The following is a 22,008-nucleotide window of genomic DNA, read 5'->3' on the forward strand; positions in this document are numbered from 1 at the left end:
GTGACCTTTGATTAGGCAGTGGTTTCTTAATACAATACCAAAAGCACAAATGACAAAAAGAATAGGTACATTGGACCTCGTCACAATTAAAAACTTTTGTGCCTCAGAGGATACATCAAAAAAGTGGAGACAACCCAGAAAGTGGGAGAAAGTAATTGCAAATCACATATCTGATAAGGGTCTTGTATCTGTAATATATAATGAACTCTTGTAAGTCAACAATAAAAAGACAACCGAATTTAAAAATGGGCAAAGAGTATGAGTAGACATTATTCATTTCTTTTTTTCTTAATAAAAAGGAATGAGGGGCTTCCCTGGTGATGCAGTGGTTAAGAATCCATCTGCCAATGCAGGGGACACAGGTTTGAGCCCTGGTCTGAGAAGATCCCACATGCCATGGAGCAACTAAGCCTGTGCGCTACAACTACTGAGCCTGCGCTCTAGAGCCCGTGAGCCACAACTGAAGCGTGCACACCTAGAGCCTGGGCTCTGCAATGAGAGAAGCCACAGCAGTGAGAAGCCCGCTTGCAGCAACGAAGACCCAACACAGCCAAAAATAAAATAGAGTAAATAAATTTTATTACAAAAAAAAAGGAATGAGTACTGATACATGCTACAAAATGGATGAACTTTGAAAACATGCTAAGTGAAAGAAGCCAGAGACAAAAGGCCACATATTGTATGATTCCTTTTATTTATTTTAAAAAATATTTATTTATTTATTTATTTTGGCTGTGCCGGGTCTTCGTTGTGGCGTGTAGGATCTTTTTAATTGTGGCATGTAGACTTCTTAGTTGCGGCATGTGGACTCTTAGTTGCGGTATGTGAACTCTTAGTTGCAGTACACGTGTGGGATCTAGTTCCCCAACCAGCGATCAAACCCAGGCCCCCTGCATTGGGAGCGTGGAGTCTTACCCAGTGGACCACCAGGGAAGTCCCTATGATTCCTTTTATATAAAATGTCCAGCATAAGCAAATCCATAGAGACAGAAAGATTAGTGGGTATCAGAGACTGGGATCATGGAAGAATGGGGAGCTACCACTAAGGGAAATGGCTTTTCTTTTTGGGGTGATGAAAATGTTTTGGAATTAGATAGTGGTGATGGTCACACAAGTCTGTGAATATAGTAAGATCCACTCAGTTATACACTTTAAAGGAGTGAGTTTTATGGTGTGTAAATTATATCTTAATAAAGCTCTTATAAATGTTCCTGAAATGTTGGTTTTAAAACTGATATCATTATAAGGTGCAAGGATATATTGTACAAGGGGAATATAGCCAATATTTTATAAGAACTATAAATGGAGTATAACCTTTAAAAAAAAAAGACATTGGCTCCTACAAAAAAAAATTTGATATCATTATCCTTAAAGTTTCTCAGACAAAGAATAATAAATCCATATGGTTTAGAGAAGAGACCTTGTGTTTTAAGCTAAGAAGAGAAACACACAGGATATGATGAAGTTTGGAGAAGTTGAAAGCATTAGGCATTCAGTGATATGTTTTTATTTCCTTCTCCATTGGCTAGCCCATGGATGACAGTCTCATTGCATTCAGAACTCGCTCTAAGATGCCTCTGAAAGATGTTCCCCTGGGGCAACTAGAGGCAGAGCTCCGAGCTCCAGACATCACCCCAGACATGTATGACCCCAACACAGCAGATGATGAGGATTGGAAGATGTGGCTGGGGGGACTTATGAATGATGATGTGGGGAATGAAGGTAAGTGGTTTTGTTTGCATTTAATATCTACTCTGTCCATGGTCTCTGGTAAAATTTTCATTAGTTAAAAGCTTAAAGAAAGGGGTGTTTTTGGTTAAATTCCACTCCCCCTCCTTTTTGTTTTTGTTAAAGAGTCTTTTGGGGAATCTTTAGAATGCTAAGATTCCTCTCCTGAAACATAAACGTACATATAATTTTACATATGATTTCACGAGAGTGCATTGACTCACTCGAAGACTGTCATGTTAGTTAAGGTTCTTCCTGATGCAGGTGAAACGTCCTAACTCTCAACTTGCTGAAGTTGAGAATCCTAACTCTCAACTTGCTGAATGAAACCAGACTTTGGGAAGAGCAGAAAAACCTACAGTGGAATTGAGACCCACTTTCCCTCTCAACAGCTGTCATCTCTACTTTTTGTCAGTCAACTCCATTCTCAAACCTGTTTTTTTCTACAAGGCTGGAACTATGATCATAAGCACATCATTCACTTCTTGGTTTGTCCCCCCATCAGAAGAACTCTCTGCTACAGGCTCCAGTTTGAAAAATCCAGAGGAACAACTGATTGGTTGGGTTTGATCACATGCCCACTGTCTTGGTATTGCATGGCTTTGATAGGGAGACTGTTTCAGCATGGAGTCCTGTGATTGGCAGCACCTTGTAAACAACGGGGTTGGAGTAAGCAGTTACCCAAAAGAAGTGACAGTGTTTCCAGAAGTAGGGAAGGAGAATTGATCAGACAGAAACAATGTTGACTACAGCCATACATGGTGTAAGAATCCCTGCTGCAACCCTTATTTGTTTTAGAATATAAGTAAAATTCTTACTTTAAAACAATACATTGTTAAAATTGTCTTTGGTGTTTTTTTTTTTTAAGCATACTATAATGAAAGTCAGTTACCATTCATCATTTTGTGCAGTGTTTCTGTAAATTTAGAGGAAATGAGAGATTGATTTAGTTTGTAGTGATTCCAGATTCTTTTGATGGAATCAGGGCAATTTTTTTACTATTGTTGTTTCCTTTTAACTCTCTTCAATGGAGAGTGACCAGGATATTCATACTGGTTGTGTTGTGGAAGATTCACACTTTTTAAAAAATGTGTATAACTGAACCAAAGTCTTACTTGCATTTTTATGTGAACAGAGTCATTCACTATCTCACTTTAATCCATAGCCAAATTCATTGCTCCTATTTCTGGATCCCATGATGTCCTATCAGACTTAATTACAGACAACTTACAGAGCATATCTTTATTCTTTACCCTGTCTTCTAAGAACAACTACTGTAAGATTTTTGTGTTGAAAGGATAATGCTTTAAGATAAATAAGAGAACATATAGCTTGTATGGAAATAGACTGAGTAAATATTTGGGTAGGTAAAGCCAGGAATAAATTAGGATAAGTGAATGAAAGAAAGTAAGTTCTCATATTTACCTTATAAAGCTATTAATAACTATATTGCATATAATTTGGCATTCAGTATTGAGTACTTTCTTTTACAAGGCAGTGTGTTAGGTTCTATGAGAGATAGAGGAAAGTGATCATTTTGTTAGGGAGTAAACATGTATCAATGGTGCCTGGTCCATTGTTAAATGCATGATACATTTCAGATTAATGAAGTTGAATGAACTCAGATGCACCATAAAAGTGGCATAAACTCTGTTCTAAGGTTTTAGAAGAGAGAGAATTATTGTTTATCATGACCAGAGATAGCAACATGAAAAAGGTGGTAATTGAGATGGACCTTTGAAAGATATTTGACAACAGTGACAAGAGAGGAATCAGATGGGTGGAAGTGACATTGAGATAATATGTATTTAGGTTCTGTAGAATATATGCTCCCCAGAGTTTTCTCTTATATTTTGTATTATAACCATAAGGGTAATACGTGCTTAGAGTAAAGAAATCAAATATTGTGTAAAGAAAACTTTAAAGCCTTTCCTCATGATGACAGTTTCATGCCACAGAGGGATCACTGATAATAGTTCGATGTGCCTCCCGTGAGAGTTTTCAAATATGACGTTACCTTTTAGTTTTCCACGTTAATGTGGCAATAGGAAGAATTTTAGTCCTAAATTTAAATTCCCTGAGCATTTAGAAAAGACAGGTAACAAGAAGCAAATTGGTTTGAATTTCAGCATTTTTGTTCTTCTCCACCCACCTTCTATAGCAGAAGTGGTAATAAGCAATGCAGTGCACAAACTTGCATGAAGGAGAAAAGGATGAAATTTGCAGCTGAGTCATTGACATATTAACTGGAGAGTCATTTCCTTAATAATCAACAACTGATGTATTATCGCATGAGTCTTCTGATAGGAGTCTAAGCTGCTAGCTTTTCCATCCCTTACCCCTTTGAGAATCTGATGAAAGCTGTTCAGCCACCCAGAAAAATGTACACATCTACAGACATGAAGTTTTTTTATGTCACTTTTTTGGGGGATTTATTATTCTCTTGAAGTTCATTTATTGACACTTCCTTTTTCTATCAACGCATTCAAGGTCCAAGATACCAAGGCTCAAAAATATCTGCAGAAAGGAGTGAACAGGGACAAAGATAATTCTATCCATTTTGTAAAAGTTTCAGAGAAATTCATTGTGTTGCTCTGTGTTATAGAATCAATTTGTTATACTGCTAGGATTAGAAACCAGTTTAATATTCTAGGAACATATCTCAATCAAAGAAGTCTCAGGGGACATTAAAGCATTTTGTAAATGCATGTGACACTTCATAAGCAAGCTCTGCATTTTGTCCTTAGACCTAAGCTAAGACAAAATATTGATAGTAATTAAGTCAGGTTTTCATGGCTTTATTAGGGCAGCAGCTTTGGTGCCCTGATTGTTATCACCTTGGTTGAAAGAGCTGAGATGCTGGCTGTTGAGGAGGAAAGACCAGACAGAGTTGGCTGTCAGGATTTTGGGATTCTGGGTGGTGTTTCTCATAATTTGTCCCTAGAATTTGAATCAGAATCAGGGAGTGTAGGGATGTATTTGTTGGATGGTGTTAAGATACAGATTCCAGGGACTTCCCTGGTGGTGCAGGGGTTAAGAATCCACCTGCCAAGGCAGGGGATGTGGGTTTGAGCCCTGGTCCAGGAAGATCCCACATGCCGCGGAGCAACTAAGCCCATGCGCCACAACTACTGAGCCTGCGTGCCACAACTACTGAAGCCCACATGCCTAGAGCCCGTGCTCTGCAACAAGAGAAGCCACCGCAATGAGAAGCCCACATACCGCAACAAGGACCCAACGCAGCCAAAATAAATAAAAAAAAAAAAAAAAAAGAAAGAAAAAGATACAGATTCCAGGACCTCACTCCATACCTACTGAATCAGAATCACTAATGGTTATCATCTAGATATCTAATTCTTATATATCCTGATGGTTGGACACTACTGGTCTGGGAGAAATAAGAGTATGATAAGGGTTGATCGAGGAAATGGAATAATGGTTAGTGAGGAGGGTGAAAATCCTCTTTCTTTAAAACAGTATTTTTTTGTTTCCTTATTAGGATAGATTTAAAAAAGAGAACATAGAGCCAATGACTAGGATAGGTTTGGATCCCCAGATCTACCAGCTGAATTTTGTGAGTGCTGGTAAATAGGAAATGATGCTAGATATAGATCACAGTACCAAACTTTAGCCATATGCTGGTTTATTTTGGTAGTATTACGTGGCTAACCATTTTCACATGTTCCTAGTACCATCTGCTCTGCATATTATTAAAAGTGAGTCTCATTTGCAAAAAATAAGAGGCTGTACTAGAGGGGGGGTGGTGGGTACACAAAATTGAGATCAGCTGGGTAGATGCTGACATTGTCAATCAGTCAAAAAAGTAATTAGACCCAGAGGGCAGGTTCCACAATCAGGGTACTAAAAGCTAAGCAGAACTCAGAAGAAACCTTCCTAAATGATTTTTCAACATGTTTGCCAAATGGGTTCTCTGAGAACATTGGCTGACCCCCGTTTGTATGGTATGGGCGGAAGCTGTCTATTGTAGTTCTTGCACCTAAACAGATGGGGGTCCAAACGTGTGTGCAGTATCCATATGTTATAGGCTTTCCCCAGAACTTATATTATTCAGCAACATTTGTAAAGAACCTGCTGTAAAGAGACTTACATAGAAAGTACTATAGAGATTACAAAGACAGGATTCCATTTCTAAGGATTTAAAACATTTTTATTGGGGGATAAACCTATAGATGGGTGAAAAAGGCTTCACATTTAAATAGCTATATATATACAATGCAGATTTATGTATTATAAACAATAAATGTTGAGTAAAGAATATCAGGTTAGATTGGGGTTTATCAGTACAGATTTTCCAGTGATTATGAATCAGAAATGTGTGTGTGGGACTTCCCTGGTGGTGCAGAGGTTAACAGTCAGCCTGCCAACATAGGGGACACGGGTTCAATTCCTGGTCCGGGAAGATCCCACATGCCGCGGAGCAACTAAGCCCATGCACCACAACTACTGAGCCTGCGCTCTAGAGCCCACAAGCCACAACTACTGAGCCCACACACCACAACTACTGAAGCCTGCGTGCCTAGAGCCCGTGCTCCACAACAAGAGAAGCTACCGCAGTGAGAAGCCCGCACATTGCAATGAAGAGTAGCACCTGCCCGCCACAACTAGAGAAAGCCCGCATGCAGCAGTGAAGACTCAAAAATTTTTAAAAAAAGTGTGTGTATCTATTTTTATTTTTAATAAAAAATATTTATTATGAAAAATTAAGAAAAGAAAGAGTTCTATTCTTCAGTCTTTGTTAATTCTCTCTAGATATTTTCTGTGTTTAATCAAGCACATATTTATTTTTTTTTCCGAAGAAAGAAATCATACTATACATATTGTCCTGCATCTGCAACTTGCTTCGTTCCCTTAATAAAATTTAGACATCTTTCTATTGTAATACATAGAGATCTCCCTCTCCTGTGTAATGGCTACATAGTGGTAAGGAATTAGTTATTCTCATTTTCTAGACTTCGTTTTTGCTTTCTGTTTTAATTCACTTCCTCAGTTGCACTAGCCACATTTCAAGTTCTCAGTTGCCTCATGTGGCTAGTGGCTACCGTTGTCGTACAGTGCATATGTAGAACATTTCCGACCTTGCAGAAAATTCTGTTAGACGATGCTGATCTAAAGTCCCAGGAAAAATTTTGCCTTAATATAACATAACAATCCAGGGGCTTCCCTGGTGGCACAGTGGTTAAGAATCTGCCTGCCAATGTAGGGTACACGGGTTCGAGCCCTGGTCCGGGAAGATCCCACATGCCGCAGAGCAGCTAAGCCCGTGCACCACAACTACTGACCCTGTGCTCTAGAGCCCACGAGCCACATCTACTGAAACCCATGCACCTAGAGCCCGTGCTCCACAACAAAGAGAAGCCACCACAATGAGAAGACCACGTACCACAACTAAGAGTAACCCCCGCTCACTGCAACTAGAGAAAGCCCGCAGAGCAACAAAGAACCAGTGCAGCCAAAAATAAATAAATAAATTTATTTTAAAAATATATATATAAAACAATCCATAATTGATTGATTCCTTCAGGATTTTTAGTTAGGAATCTAAAAGACATCATAGCATCAACATTAGAGAAAATTGCGAGGGAGAAAAATACCCATACTTCTATGCTCTGCCATTACAAATGTTTGTTATTTTTGTATATTTTTAGTTATTTCTGAGTTATAGGGATATAATATTTTTATGCTTATGAGTATTATGTGTGTATTGTGTTATACTTTTGTCATGAATTTGTTGAACATGTATAGAATGTTTATATTCTATATGTATATACTATTTTATACTAAGGCATCATAATTATAGTCATTCCCTAATTATTGGGAATTAGGGTCATTTCTTTTTTCACTATCAATGCCTTTGTATAAAGAGTTTTACAAAAATACTTTAATGAGATGCACTACTCTAAGTGGGTTTACTGAGATAAATTGTATGTTCAGTTTTCAGGCTTTTGCTGCATTTTGAGAAATTTAAGTTTTGTTTAAAGGAAGGAAGGAAGGAACTTGGCTAATTGGGGAGAATAGGTGAGATGAGTCCGCCGTGGGAAATGATCTGTGCACAGACGCTGAGGAAAGAAAGAATAAGTTGTTTAAAAACTTCAGAATAGGGAATTCACTTGCGGTTAGGACTCTGCACTTTCACTGCTGAGGGCTTGGGTTTAATTCCTGGTTAGGGAACTAAGATCCTGCAAGCCGTGTGGCACAGCCAAAAAATAAGTAAAAAATAAAATAAAAACTTCAGAATAAATGTGCTTTATTGGAGTAGATTCTTATGGTGCTGAACATCTTAAATTTTCATTAGAGATATGAGTTCAGAGTTGGCAATAAGTGTCTAAAACATTTTTTTTCCTAGATGAGGCAGATGACGATGACGATCCAGAATATAATTTCCTGGAAGACCTGGATGAACCAGACACAGAGGATTTCCGCACTGACCGGGCAGTAAGAATCACCAGTGAGTCTGTGTTTATTATGAGTCCTGGTCTTGACTTCTCCACATCTACCTTTGTTTACTTTGCAGATTTCTGAGGTTGAAGTTTGTAGCCCACTCAAGACATTTAAGCTTCCTCTTCCCATTTATTTCTATAATTCTTTAAATTTACATATATATTCAGGAAGCCTGTCAGTTACTCATTTATACATCCCACAGTCACTTATTGAGTATTTGGCAGCGATTGTACCAAAATGAATAAGACATGGCTTCTGCCTGGAGGATGTCAGCTTAGTAGGGGGATACAAACAGAAACAGGTGTAGTACCAAGTGATAGGTGCTATAATAATAGTTTGTGTATACACTAGTGGCCTAAAAGAGGGTTATACTGTCCTAATGTATGGTATGGGTTAGGGAAGGATTCACAAAATGGGATGTTTTATTTTAGTTTTGAAGGAGCAATAAGAAATTTTTGGTGAATGGGGGCAGAGAGGGATATTGCAAATAGAAGAATTCGGCAAACCATGGAATTACGAAACAATACATGTGTTTGGAAAATAGTAAGTAGTTTGGTTAAGTTGTATGAGTGAGTGGTGATAGAAGAGTTAAGCAGTGTTCAGTTCATGGAGAACCTTAGATCTGATTTTTGATCTGTCAAAAAGGAGAGCTCAGAGAGCTCAAAGCAGGAAATAAATAGGAACTGATTTGGATTTTAGAAATATCACTTTGATTTAATGCCAGTTTAATGTATTGATTTGGTGGGTAAAGAGAGCAAGATTGGAGGCATGGAAAACCATTAAATAACTTGGCTTGAGTCATTTGTTTAAAATTATTTCATTGCTAGTTTGCCAATGATGGAAAACATATTTCAGGAACTGTTGATTTTTATTGAGGGTGTGCATGACCCTGTACTGGAATAGTATACACAACATGGTGAAGGTAAGACATTGGCTCTTGACGAGGTTATGAAGAAAGTTTTATAAGTATCCAAAAGTGTTTATTATGTACCTAAATAATGCAAATCTTTGTGCAAAGAGAATTATGTAAACACAATCCTTTAGGACTTATGTTCTGTTTTGTTGCTTTATTTCATCTTTCATGTTGTTCTTAAGATTAGAATGCCATTTCCTTTATGAAGATCTTCCATTTATTTTGGTATGTTATGACAGTTAAGGTTGCATTGAAAGGAAAGCACCAGGAATCAGAGAGAAAGTGTAGAAAGAAAAGGCTTGAGGATTTAGGTTTTGAGAAAATTGTGAAGGAGGGTCTAGGAAGGTATGAGAAAAAACAACAAAGCCTTGTGTCTCAGAAACCAAGGGAAGAGTCTTTCAAGAAGGAGCGAATGGTCCACAGTGTCATGTGCTGGTCATGAAACATTTTCTGCTTGAAGCAGAAAAGTAGGAGATTGCATTTCAATTCAGCTCTCATCCTGGTATACACTTGCCTTCCCTTCTTGTTTGTCTGTTACTTTCTTCAGTTTATAGATACAGTTGACCTTGAGCAACTCAGAGGGTAGGGGTGCCCAACCCCAGTGTAGTTGAAAATCCGACTAGAAGTTTTGACTCCCCGAAAACTTAACTACAAGTAGCCTACTGTTGAAGGCTTACCAATAAAATAAATAGTTATTAACATGTATTTTATATATAATGTGTTTTGTATACTGTGTTCTTAAAGTAAAGTAAGCTAGAGAAAAGAAAATATTATTAAGAAAGTCATAATGAGGAAGAGAAAATACATTTACAGTACCGTATTTATCGATACTGTAAGTTTATGTTATCTGTTTACAAGCTGAATCATCTGTCAGTATCTATATTAATATTGTTTTATATGATACAAAACACTGTAGATATATATGTTACAAACACTAGACAATGAAAAGTGAAAAAGGAACATTTATTTACTGGTATAAGGATTCATGCATTGATAATGAAGAAGCAGCAGTATGATGGCTTGATGGTAGTCTAGTGTAATTGATATGATTGCTTCACAGATCGCTTCTTAGTACGCTGGCCTGAATGGTTACAAAATTTTGTAGCCATTCAGCAGTACACTACTAAATTGTTACAAAATTTTTATGGCATACAGTATTACAGTCATATTCATGTACAGGATTGGAAACATTGTTACATTTTTTAAAAATGTGATAATAGGCTGATACACAGTTGGTAATGTAATTCTTTGAAAGCACAGTTATAAATCATTAATAAAACTAACATTATTAATTTTATTGATTATTAATTTTATATTAAATATCAGTCACTTTATGCCTATGTAAGGATAGGCTATCCATTTCAAGTCTTGTACATGATGTTCTACATGATGAATACTTAAGCGATGATGATGATGATGACACAAAAACATCTCATACAATTCTTGCCATACAGTTATTAGATTTTTACACAAAGGTATATACACATACACAACAGATAAGTTTATTAACTGTAGGCATGATGATTATTTACTATTCATTAAGTCGCAGTGGGTCATCATAAAGGCCTTCATCCTCCTTGTCTTCACATTGAGTAGGCTGAGGAGGAAGAAGAGGAGGAGGGGTTGGTCTTGCTGTCTCGGGGTGGCAGAGGCAGGAGAGGTGGTGGAGGAGGAGGGGGAGGCAGAGACAGTAACTTTATGGAAATACATTGTAATTTCTGTGTGACTTTTTTGCTTTTTCATTTCTCTAAAAATGTTTCTGTATGGTACCAGTCCCTCTCCCACCATGTGCTTTGGTTTCAGAGTCCATATCATAGAAGTGTCCTTGTAAAAGAAGTCAAAAGCAGTCTTAAATAATCGGAACCCTGCTGCCTGATTGTCTAATGTCAGTTTGTTTTCTGACACAGCTTCTTCTACATCTTCTTCCTCATCGTCTGGCACTGTTTTGGAAGCACTCATCTTCATCACGTCATCTTCTGTTAATTCCTCTGGTGCAGTGTCTGTTAGCTCTTGAATTTCTCCAAGATTCAGAACTTGAAACCCTTCACCCCCATCTTTTTTTGGCCGTATTCACAGTCTGTTTCATGATTTCCTTGATTGGCTCTGTCGTAAATCTTGTGAAGTCATGCAGGACATCTGAACACATTTTTCTCCAGCAGGAATTTATTGTTTCAGGTTTGATGGCTTTCATGGCTTTTTCTTTAACAATGATGGCATCTTCAGTGGTGTGATCCTTCCTCCAGACTTACGTGATGTTCTCTCCATTGGGGTCTCTCAGTGTAGATAATCCTTTCCATAGAATATTGTGTGTAATGAGCCTTAAAGGTCCTTACGAACCCCGATCTAGAGGCTGAATTAGAGACATGTTTGGAGGGGAGTAGACCACTTAGACGCCTTCAGTGTTGAATTCATGGGGTTCTGGGTACCCAGGGGCATTGTCCAATTTCAAAAGAACTTTAAAAGGCAAGGTATTTCCTGACTTCAGGGACAAAGCATCGATGGAACCAATCCATAGAAAGGCCCTTCTTTTTGTATATCCAAAGACTGGCAGCTTGTGTTTATCTTTTCCCATCAAGGTGAGCAGCTTTATAGATAAGGGCAGTCCTGGTGGTAAATGCGACTGCATTTTCACAAAACAGTAGACTTAGCCTCTCCCTTCCTGCCTTAAATCCTGGTGCTTGCTTCTCTTCCTTACTAATGTCTTTTGAGGCTTTATTTTAAAAAATTTTTTCCCCTCCAGAATAGGGCAGTTTCATCTGCACTAAAAACCTGTTCAGGCAGATATCCTTTCTCCTCAGTCTGGGGACTTGTCTGCTGCCTCTGCATCAGCAGAGGCTGCTTCTCCTGTTATCTTGACAGTTTTTAAGCCAAACCTCTTTCTAAAATTATCAAACCATCCTTTACTGGCATTAAATTCTCCAGACTTAGATCCTTCATCTTCCTTTTGGTTTAAGTTGTCATATAATGACTTTGCTTTTTCGCAAATCATATTAGAGTCTATAGGTATGCCTTTCTTATAGCAATCCTGCACCCACATAAAAACTGCATTTTCAATATGAGATAAAAAGGTATTTCACAAAAAGCACAAGGTTTTTGCACCTGCCAGCATAGCGACAGCTATGGCTTCATGAATGTCCTTTTCATTTTTTACAATGGTCCTTACACTGGATTCATTTATCTTGAAATGATGGGAAATCACAGCTACAGACCGCAATCTCTGGTACATATCAAGCAATTCAGCGTCTTCTTGTAATGTCACGACTTTGCTTCTTGGGAGCACTTCCAGCACCACTAGTGGCACTTCGCATGGGTCCCATGGTGTTATTCAAGGCCTATGGTATTGTACTAAACTTGATGAAAAATACTCAAGAACCACAAGAGATCAGTTTTTCCTACAGTACGCAATTTGCTGGAGAGACAAACTGCTCAGGAGATGTTTTAAGCAGATACTTGCAACACCTGAGCTAGCAACAGGAGGTGGCTATGAAATTATTACAGAAGTACAGTATATGCCACAGTTAATTTTATGCAGTTATGATTTCATACTGCATCTTTATGTTTGGGTTTCTCTCAACTGTGAATGGTGCCATGTATGGTCTGTAAGTGTGTGTGTAAGTTTTGATAAATTTTAACTTTTTAGAGTAGATTTGTGTACATTTTATGGTAGTAAGTGATAAAATAGACTAGTATCTACATTTAATTTATGCATTCATGACATACCTAACTTTTCCTTAAATTTATTGGTATTTCTAGGCTCTGTGGTTTGTCTGCGGGTTTTTTCAAATTGTTGCACATCCCCCCCCAAATTGTTCCACTATATTTACTGAAAAAATCTGCATATAAGTGGACCCATACAGTTCAATTCCATGTTGTTCAATGGTCAACTGTAATTTCTCAGGGAGATCCTCCTCAATCAGGATTGATCTTCTTGCTCCGTTATCCATACTATTTTTTTTCACAACTCACACACACACACTGTATTTTATTTTTACAAGAGATAAACTGACACCAAGCATTGTAAATGGATGACTGCAACAAAAGCAACAATGATGGCAATTACCAAACACAAAACACACTCATACGATGTCATAATATTGACATTCAGTCCAGCAAACCTCCACTGTAACAGCTCCTTTACTTTGCAGTGAAAATTGATTTGTATATTTTTTGCCTCTGAGTCCTTGTGGGATTTATCTTTTTTTTTTTTATTCAAACAGAAAGTCACGAAAATTGTAATCATCCTCATCAGTTCACTCAGTCCCATGCAATCAGTTTTTTTTTATCTTGATCTTTTGTTAGCACTTTTATGAATTCATCAGTTTTCCATTAGAGTTCTGAAAATGCTTATTCAGTTCAGCAGTATCGTGAGTTACCAGAAACCTGTACTTGTCAGTCTTTTCCATGAATTCTTTGAAGATGAAACGCTTTTATAGGAATATTTTTGTGAAAGCATCAGAGTACACCCAGAACTGTCTGTAAATGACAAAAGACTTAAAAATGACCACGGTTAAAGATTTGATGAAAGTTCATAATAATGCAGTTGACAAGGAAATTTAGTTATTTCGGAGGTATACATTTTAAAGTAATAACTAGAGTTATGACTTACAACATTATACCAGAACATATAAGATTCTTAGAAATTTCATGTAATGTCTGAAACATTTATATTAATGTATTTCCATACAAATAACCCAAAGAAAGTTTAGTATTAGTTGTTTTTTTTTTTTTTGTTTGTTTTTTTATACTGCAGGTTCTTATTAGTCATCAATTTTATACACATCAGTGTATACATGTCAATCCCAATTGCCCAATTCAGCACACCACCATCCCCACCCAACTGCAGTTTTCCCCACTTGGTGTCCATACGTTTGTTCTCTACATCTGTGTCTCAACTTCTGCCCTGCAAACTGGTTCATCTGTACCATTTTTCTAGGTTTCACATACATATGTTAATATACGATATTTGTTTTTCTCTTTCTGACTTACTTCACTCTATATAGACAGTCTCTAGATCCATCCACGTCTCAACAAATGACTCAATTTTGTTCCTTTTTACGGCTGAGTAATATGCCATTGTATATATGTACCACAACTTCTTTATCCATTCGTCTGTCGATGGGCATTTAGGTTGCTTCCATGACCTGGCTATTGTAAATAGCCCTGCAATGAACATTGGGGTGCATGTGTCTTTTTGAATTATGGTTTTCTCTGGGTGTATGCCCAGTAGTGGGATTGCTGGATCATATGGTAATTCTATTTTTAGTTTTTTAAGGAACCTCCATACTGTTCTCCATAGCGGCTGTATCAGTTTACATTCCCACCAACAGTGCAAGAAGGTTCCCTTTTCTCCACACCCTCTCCAGCATTTGTTGTTTGTAGATTTCCTGATGATGCCCATTCTAACTGGTATGAGGTGATACCTCATTGTAGTTTTGATTTGCATTTCTCTAATAATTAGTGATGTTGAGCAGCTTTTCATATGCTTCTTGGCCATCTTTATGTCTTCTTTGGAGAAATGTCTGTTTAGGTCTTCTGCCCATTTTTGGATTGGGTTGTCTGTTTCTTTAATACTGAGCTGCATGAGTTGTTAATATATTTTGGAGATTAATCCTTTGTCCGTTGATTCGTTTGCGAATATTTTCTCTCATTCTGAAGGTTGTCTTTTCGTCTTGTTTATGATTTCCTTTGCCGTGCAAAAGCTTTTAAGTTTGATTAGGTCCCAATTGTTTATTTTTGTTTTTATTTCCATTACTCTAGGAGGTGGATCAAAAAAGATCTTGTGGTGATTTATGTCAAAGAATGTTCTTCTGTGTTTTCCTCTAAGAGTTTTATAGTGTCCGGTCTTACATTTAGGTCTTGAATCCATTTTGAGTTTATTTTTGTGTATGGTGTTAGGGAGTGTTCTAATTTCATTCTTTTACATGTAGCTGTCCAGTTTTCCCAGCACCACTTATTGAAGAGACTGTCTTTTCTCCATTGTCTATCTTTGCCTCCTTTATCATAGATTAGTTGACCATAGGTGCGTGGGTTTATCTCTGGGCTTTCTATCTTGTTCCATTGATCTATGTTTCTGTTTTTGTGCCAGTACCATATTGTCTTGATTGCTGTAGCTTTGTAGTATAGTCTGAAGTCAGGGAGTCTGATTCCTCCAGCTCTGTTTTTTTCCCTCAAGACTGCTTTGGCTATTTGGGGTCTTTTGTGTCTCCATACAAATTTTAAGATGATTTGTTCTAGTTCCATAAAAAATGCCATTGGTAATTTGATAGGGATTGCACTGAATCTGTAGATTGCTTTGGGTAGTATAGTCTTTTTCACAATATTGATCCTTCCAATCCCAGAACATGGTATATCTCTCCATCTGTTGGTATCATCTTTAATTTCTTTCACCAATGTCCTATAATTTTCTGCATACAGGTCTTTTGTTTCCCTAGGTAGGTTTATTCCTAGGTATTTTATTCTTTTTGTTGCAGTGGTAAATGGGAGTGCTTCCATAATTTCTCTTTCAGATTTTTCATTATTAGTGTATAGGAATGCAAGAGATTTCTGTGTATTAATTTTGTATCCTGCAACTTTACCAGATTCATTGATTAGCTCTAATAGTTTTCTGGTGGCATGTTTAGGATTCTCTATGTATAGTATCATGTGATCTGCAAACAGTGACAGTTTTACTTCTTCTTTTCCAATTTGTATTCCTTTTATTTCTATTTGTTCTCTGATTGCCGTGGCTAGAACTTCCAAAACTATGTTGAATAATAGTGGTGAGGGTGGACATGCTTGTCTCATTCTTGATCTTAGAGGAAATGCTTTCAGTTTTTCACCATTGAGAATGATGTTTGCTATGGGTTTGTCTTATGTGGCCTTTATTACGTTGAGGTAGGTTCCCTCTCTGCCCACTTTCTGGAGAGTTTTTTTCATAAATTGGTGTTGAATTTTGTTGAAAGCTTTTTCTGCATCTATTGAGATGATCATATGGTTTTTATTCTTTGTTAGTGTGGTGTATCACATTGATTGATTTGCATATATTGAAGAATCCGTGCATCGCTGGGATAAATCCCACTTGATCATGGTGTATGATCCTTTTAATGTGTTGTTGGATTCTGTTTGCTAGTATTTTGTTGAGGATTTTTGCATCTATATTCATCAGTGATATTGGTCTGTAATTTTATTTTTTTGTAGTATCTTTTTCTGGTTTTGGTATCAGGGCAATGGTGGCCTCGTAGAATGAGTTTGGGAGTGTTCCTTCCTCCGCAATCTTTTGGAAGAGTTTGAGAAGGATGGGTGTTAGCTCTTCTCTAAATGTTTGATAGAATTCACCTGTGAAGCCATCTGGTCCTGGACTTTTGTTTGTTGGAAGATTTTTTTTTTTTTTTTTTTTTTGCGGTACGCAGGCCTCTCACTGTTGTGGCCTCTCCCGTTGTGGAGCACAGGCTCCGGACGCGCAAGCTCAGCTGCCATGGCTCACGGGCCCAGCCTCTCTGCAGCATGTGGGATCTTCCCGGACCAGGGCATGAACCCGTGTCCCTTGCATCTGCAGGCGGACTCGCAACCACTGCGCCACCAGGGAAGCCCTGTTAGAAGATTTTTAATCACAGTTTGTTTCATTACTTGTGATTGGTCTGTTCATATTTTCTGTTTCTTCCTGGTTCTGTCTTGGAAGGTTATACCTTTCTAAGAATTTGTCCATTTCTTCCAGGTTGTCCATTTTAGTGGCATAGAGTTGCTTGTAGTAGTCTCTTAGGATGCTTTGTATTTCTGCAGTGTCTGTTATAACTTCTCCTTTTTAATTTCTAATTTTATTGATTTGAGTCCTCTCCCTCTTTTTCTTGATGAGTCTGGCTAATGGTTTATCGATTTTTATCTTCTCAAAGAACCACCTTTTAGTTTTATTGATCTTTGCTGTTGTTTTCTTTGTTTCTGTTTCATTTATTTCTGCTCTGATCTTTATGATTTCTTTCCTTCTGCTCACTTTGGGTTTTGTTTGTTCTTCTTTCTCTAGCTCCTTTAGGTGTAAGGTTAGATTGTTTACTTGAGATTTTTCTTGTTTCTTGAGGTAGGCTTGTATAACTATAAACTTCCCTCTTAGAACTGCTCTTGCTGCATCCCATAGGTTTTGGATCTTTGTGTTTTCATTGTCATTTGTCTGTAGGTATTTTTTGATTTCCTCTTTGATTTCTTCAGTGATCTCTTGGTTATTTAGTAACGTATTGTTTAGCCTCCATGTGTTTGTGTTTTTTACAATTTTTCCCTGTAATTCATTTCTAATCTCATAGCGTTGTGGTCAGAAAAGATGCTTGATATGATTTCAATTTTCTTAAATTTACTGAGGCTTGATTTGTGACCCAAGATGTGATCTATCCTGGAGAATGTTCCGTGCGCACTTGAGAAGAAAGTGTAATCTGCTGTTTTGGATGGAATGTCCTATAAATATCAGTTAAATCTATGTGGTCTATTGTGTTATTTAAAGCTTCTGTTTCCTTATTTATTTTCATTTTGGATGATCTGTCCATTGGTGTAAGTGAGGTGTTAAAGTCCTCCACTATATTGTGTTACTGTCAATTTTCTCTTTTATAGCTGTTAGCACTTGCCTTATGTATTGAGGTGCTCCTATGTTGGGTGCATATATATTTGTAAGTGTTATATCTTCTTCTTGGATTGATCCCTTGATCATTATGTAGTGGCCTTCCTTGTCTCTTATAACATTCTTTATTTTAAAGTCTATTTTATTTGATATGAGTATAGCTACTCCAGCTTTTGATTTCCATTTGCATGGAATATCTTTTTCCATCCCCTCACTTTCAGTCTGTATGTGTCCCTAGGTCTGAAGTGGGTCTCTTGTAGACAGAATATATATGGGTCTTGTTTTTGTATCCATTCAGCAAGCCTGTGTCTTTTGGTTGGAGCATTTAATCCATTCACGTTTAAGGTAATTATCGATATGTATGTTCCTATGACCATTTTCTTAATTGTTTTGGGTTTGTTTTTGTAGGTCCTTTTCTTCTCTTGTGTTTCCCACTTAGAGAAGTTGCTTTAGCATTTGTTGTAGAGCTGGTTTGGTGGTGCTGAATTCTCTTAGCTTTTGCTTGTCTGTAAAGCTTTTGATTTCTCCGTCGAATCTGAATGAGATCCTTGCCGAATCTGAATGAGATCCTTGCCGGGTAGAGTAATCTTGGTTGTAGGTTCTTCCCTTTCATCACTTTAAGTATATCATGCCACTCCCTTCTGTCTTGTAGAGTTTCTGCTGAGAAATCAGCTGTTAACCTTATGGGAGTTCCCTTGTATGTTATTTTTCATTTTTCCCTTGCTGCTTTCAATAATTTTTTTTGTCTTTAATTTTTGCCAATTTGATTACTATGTGTCTCGCTGTGTTTCTCCTTGGGTTTATCCTGTATGGGACTCTCTGCACTTCCTGGACTTGGGTGGCTATTTCCTTTCCCATGTTAGGGAAGTTTTCCACTATAATCTCTTCAAATATTTTTTTGGGTCCTTTCTCTCTCTCTTCTCCTTCTGGGTCCCCTATAATGCGAATGTTGTTGCATTTAATGTTGTCCCAGAGATCTCTTAGGCTCTCTTCATTTCTTTTCATTCTTTTCTCTTTATTCTGTTCCGCAGCAGTGAATTCCACCATTCTGTCTTCCAGGTCACTTATCTGTTCTTCAGCCTCTGTTATTCTGCTATTGATTCCTTCTAGTGTATTTTTCATTTCAGTTACTGTATCGTTCATCTCTGTTTGTTTGTTCTTTAATTCTTCTAGGTCTTTGTTAAACATTTCTTGCATCTTCTCCATCTTTGCCTCCGTTCTTTTTCCGAGGTCCTGGATCATCTTCACTATCATTATTCTGAATTCTTTTTCTGGAAGGTTGCCTATCTCCCAATTCATTTAGTTATTTTTCTGCGGTTTTATCTTGTTCCTTCATCTGGTACATAGCCCTCTGCCTTTTCATCTTGTCTGTCTTTCTGTGAATGTTGTTTTTGTTCCACAGGCTGCAGGATTGTAGTTCTTGCTTCTGCTGTCTGCCCTCTGATGGATGAGGCTATCTAAGAGGCTTGATGGGAGGGACTGGTGGTGGGTAGAGCTGACTGTTGCTCTGGTGGGCAGAGCTCAGTAAAACTTTAATCCACTTGACTATTGATGGGTGGGGCTGGGTTCCCTCCCTGTTGGGTGTTTGGCCTGAGGCAACCCAAGACTGAAGCCTACCTGGGCTCTTTGGTGGGGCTAATGACAGACTCTGGGAGGGCTCACGCCAAGGAGTACTTCCCAGAACTTCTGCTGTCAGTGTCCTTGTCCCCATGGTGTGTTACAGCCTCCCCCCACCCCCCGCCTCTGCAGGAGACCCTCCAACACTAGCAGGTAGGTCTGGTTCAGTCTCCTGTTGGGTCACTGCTCCTTCCCTTGGATCCCAATGCACACACTACTTTGTGTGTGCCCTCCAAGAGTGGAGTCTCTGTTTCCCCCAGTCCTGTCGAAGTCCTGCAATCAATTCCCACTAGGCTTCAAAGTCTGATTCTCTAGGAATTCCTCTTCCCGTTGCCGGGCCCCCAGGTTGGGAAGCCTGACGTGGGGCTCAGAACCTTCACTCCAGTGGGTGGACTTCTGTGGTATAAGTGTTCTCCAGTCTGTGAGTCACCCACCCAGCAGTTATGGGATTTGATTTTACTGTGATTGCACCCCTCCTACAGTCTCATTGTGGCTTCTCCTTTGTCTTTGGATGTGGGGTATCTTTTTTGGTGAGTTCCAGTGTCTTCCTGTCGATGATTGTCCAGCAGCTAGTTGTGATTCTGGTGTTCTCACAAGAGGGAGTGAGAGCACGTCCTTCTAGTCCGCCATCTTGGTTACTCCTCCTGATTATATCAATCCATACTATTTTATATGTCCTTTTTAATACTCATCTCTCTCATAGTTGCTTATTTATATCTGTCTCCTTCCCTAAACTGTGAGCTTCTCATGGGTTTTGTGTTGTTTATTGCCTTAGAGCTGGTGTTTTTCATGGGGCTGACAGTGTTTGCCAATCAACTAGTGAACTTTTCTGGGTTGCCTGAATGATGGGTCTTCCTTTCTAGTCATAGAGTTCTATGGTCATAAGTAAAAACTGGGATAGAATTTTAATTTTGTTTCTACCCCTTGTCGTCTTATGTTATCATGCTTAATTATAATCCCTTTAAGAGGACTTTTCTTACATGGATGATAAAAATTTAAAAATAAAAAAGCTTAGAATCACAGAGTTTGGAAAGCCTCCTGTGGTCACATATATTTTCCTCCCACTTAAGCGTTTGTTAACAGCTTCTCTCATGTGGCCTTTCAGTCTGTTTGGATACCTCCAGTGACAGGGAGTTCATCAGCTCTGCAGATAGTGTGTCCTACTCTTGAACACCTCTTCAATTAACATTTTCCTTATTAATTTTTTTTAAAATTTATTTTTATTTTTTGGCTGCGTTGGGTCTTTGTTGCTGCGCGAAGGCTTTTCTCTGGTTGCAGCGAGCGGGGGCTGCTCTTCGTTGTGGTGCGCGGGCTTCTCATTGCAGTGGCTTCTCTTGTTGCGGAGCATGGGCTCTAGGCACACGGGCTTCAGTGGTTATGGCACGTGGGCTCAGTAGCTGTGGCACGCAAGCTCTAGAGCACAGGCTCAGTAGTTGTGGCGCATGGGCTTAGTTGCTCCCCGGCACGTGGTATCTTCCCGGGCCAGGGCTCAAACCTGTGTCCCCTGCATTGGTAGGCAGATTCTTAACCACTGCGCCACCAGGGAAGCCCCAGCATTTTCCTTATTGAACCTGAATCTATCTTTTATATTTCTCTGTTTGTCCTTTGTTGCCATAAAATGTAATTTACTCCTAAGTGTGCATAGTATGTTTCTTTTTCTACATTTTTTCTTTATTATGCTAAACATACCGAGTTTTTTCAGTTCTCTAAATGCCAGGCTTTCCACATTTCAACCCCCAAATTACCCTCCTCTGGATTCTAGCCTTTATTTTTAAGAAAATTCTCCCTCATGACATTTTATTATGAAACTTTTTGAACATATAGAAAAGTTGAAAGAATTGTACAGTGGACACCCGTATACCCACTACCTATCTTCTATAGTTAACTTTTCATATATTTGCTTAGTCATGCACCTATCCATCTATGAATCCATTTTTTTTTGAAGCATTTCATAGTGAGTTGTAGATATCTAAACATTTCAGCATGCATATCATGAATTAGAACTCAGTATTTGTTTACAGTTTTTCTTTTTAGGTAAATTTATACACATTGTAGTACAGAAATCTTAAGTGTACCATTCAGTGAGGTTCGATGTGCCTCCTCTTGTATAACTCAAACCCCTAGCAAGATAGAGATTTGTCACCCCAGAAAGTACCCACTTGCCCCTTCCAAGTCAGTCCCCACACCATCCTCCCAGGTGCGACCACTGTTCCCTTTTCTTCTATCACAGATTAGATTTGCCTCTTTTAAAACTTTATGTGAATGGAATCATATAGTATATGTTCTGTTGTATACAGCTTCTTTCACTTAGCATAAAGTTTTTGAGATTCATGCACATTGCTTGTATCATTAGTTTCTTCCCTTTTATTGCTGAGTAGGATTCCAGTGTATAAATATACCAATTTGTTTATTTTTCATCAATCCGCAGGTGTTGATGGACACCTGGGTTCTTTCTAATTTCTGGCTATCTTGAATAAAGATAGCTCTGAACTCTCTTGTGCAAGGTTTTGTGGACAAATGTTTCATTTCCCTTGGGTCAGCTATTTAGGGGAAGAATCAGTGGTCATAAGGTAGCTGTATACTTAGTTTTCTGAGAAATTGCCAAACCTTTTTCCAAAGTGGCTTTCCACTTTACATTCTTTTTACAGTTCTAGTTGCTCCACATCCTCACTAACATTTGGATTTTAGCTTTTTAATGCCCTCTTAAGAAGGG

The 22,008-nt window shown here is 38.2% G+C and overlaps 1 protein-coding gene across 6 annotated transcripts in view; it reads left to right on the forward strand.

The window, feature by feature from the left end:
* The window catches only part of GON4L (gon-4 like), an 85,439-nt gene that overhangs the window by 29,269 nt on the left and 34,162 nt on the right, over window positions 1–22,008 (forward strand). For all 6 annotated transcript variants that reach the window (XM_030842168.2, XM_070044202.1, XM_070044206.1 and 3 more), the window contains 2 exons: window positions 1,530–1,722; window positions 8,093–8,194. In XM_030842168.2, the coding sequence (XP_030698028.1) occupies window positions 1,530–1,722; window positions 8,093–8,194 (295 nt within the window). The remainder of the gene's footprint in view (window positions 1–1,529; window positions 1,723–8,092; window positions 8,195–22,008) is intronic.

Source organism: Globicephala melas, chromosome 1, assembly GCF_963455315.2.
Source record: "Globicephala melas chromosome 1, mGloMel1.2, whole genome shotgun sequence".
Taxonomy (NCBI): Eukaryota; Metazoa; Chordata; class Mammalia; order Artiodactyla; family Delphinidae; genus Globicephala; species Globicephala melas.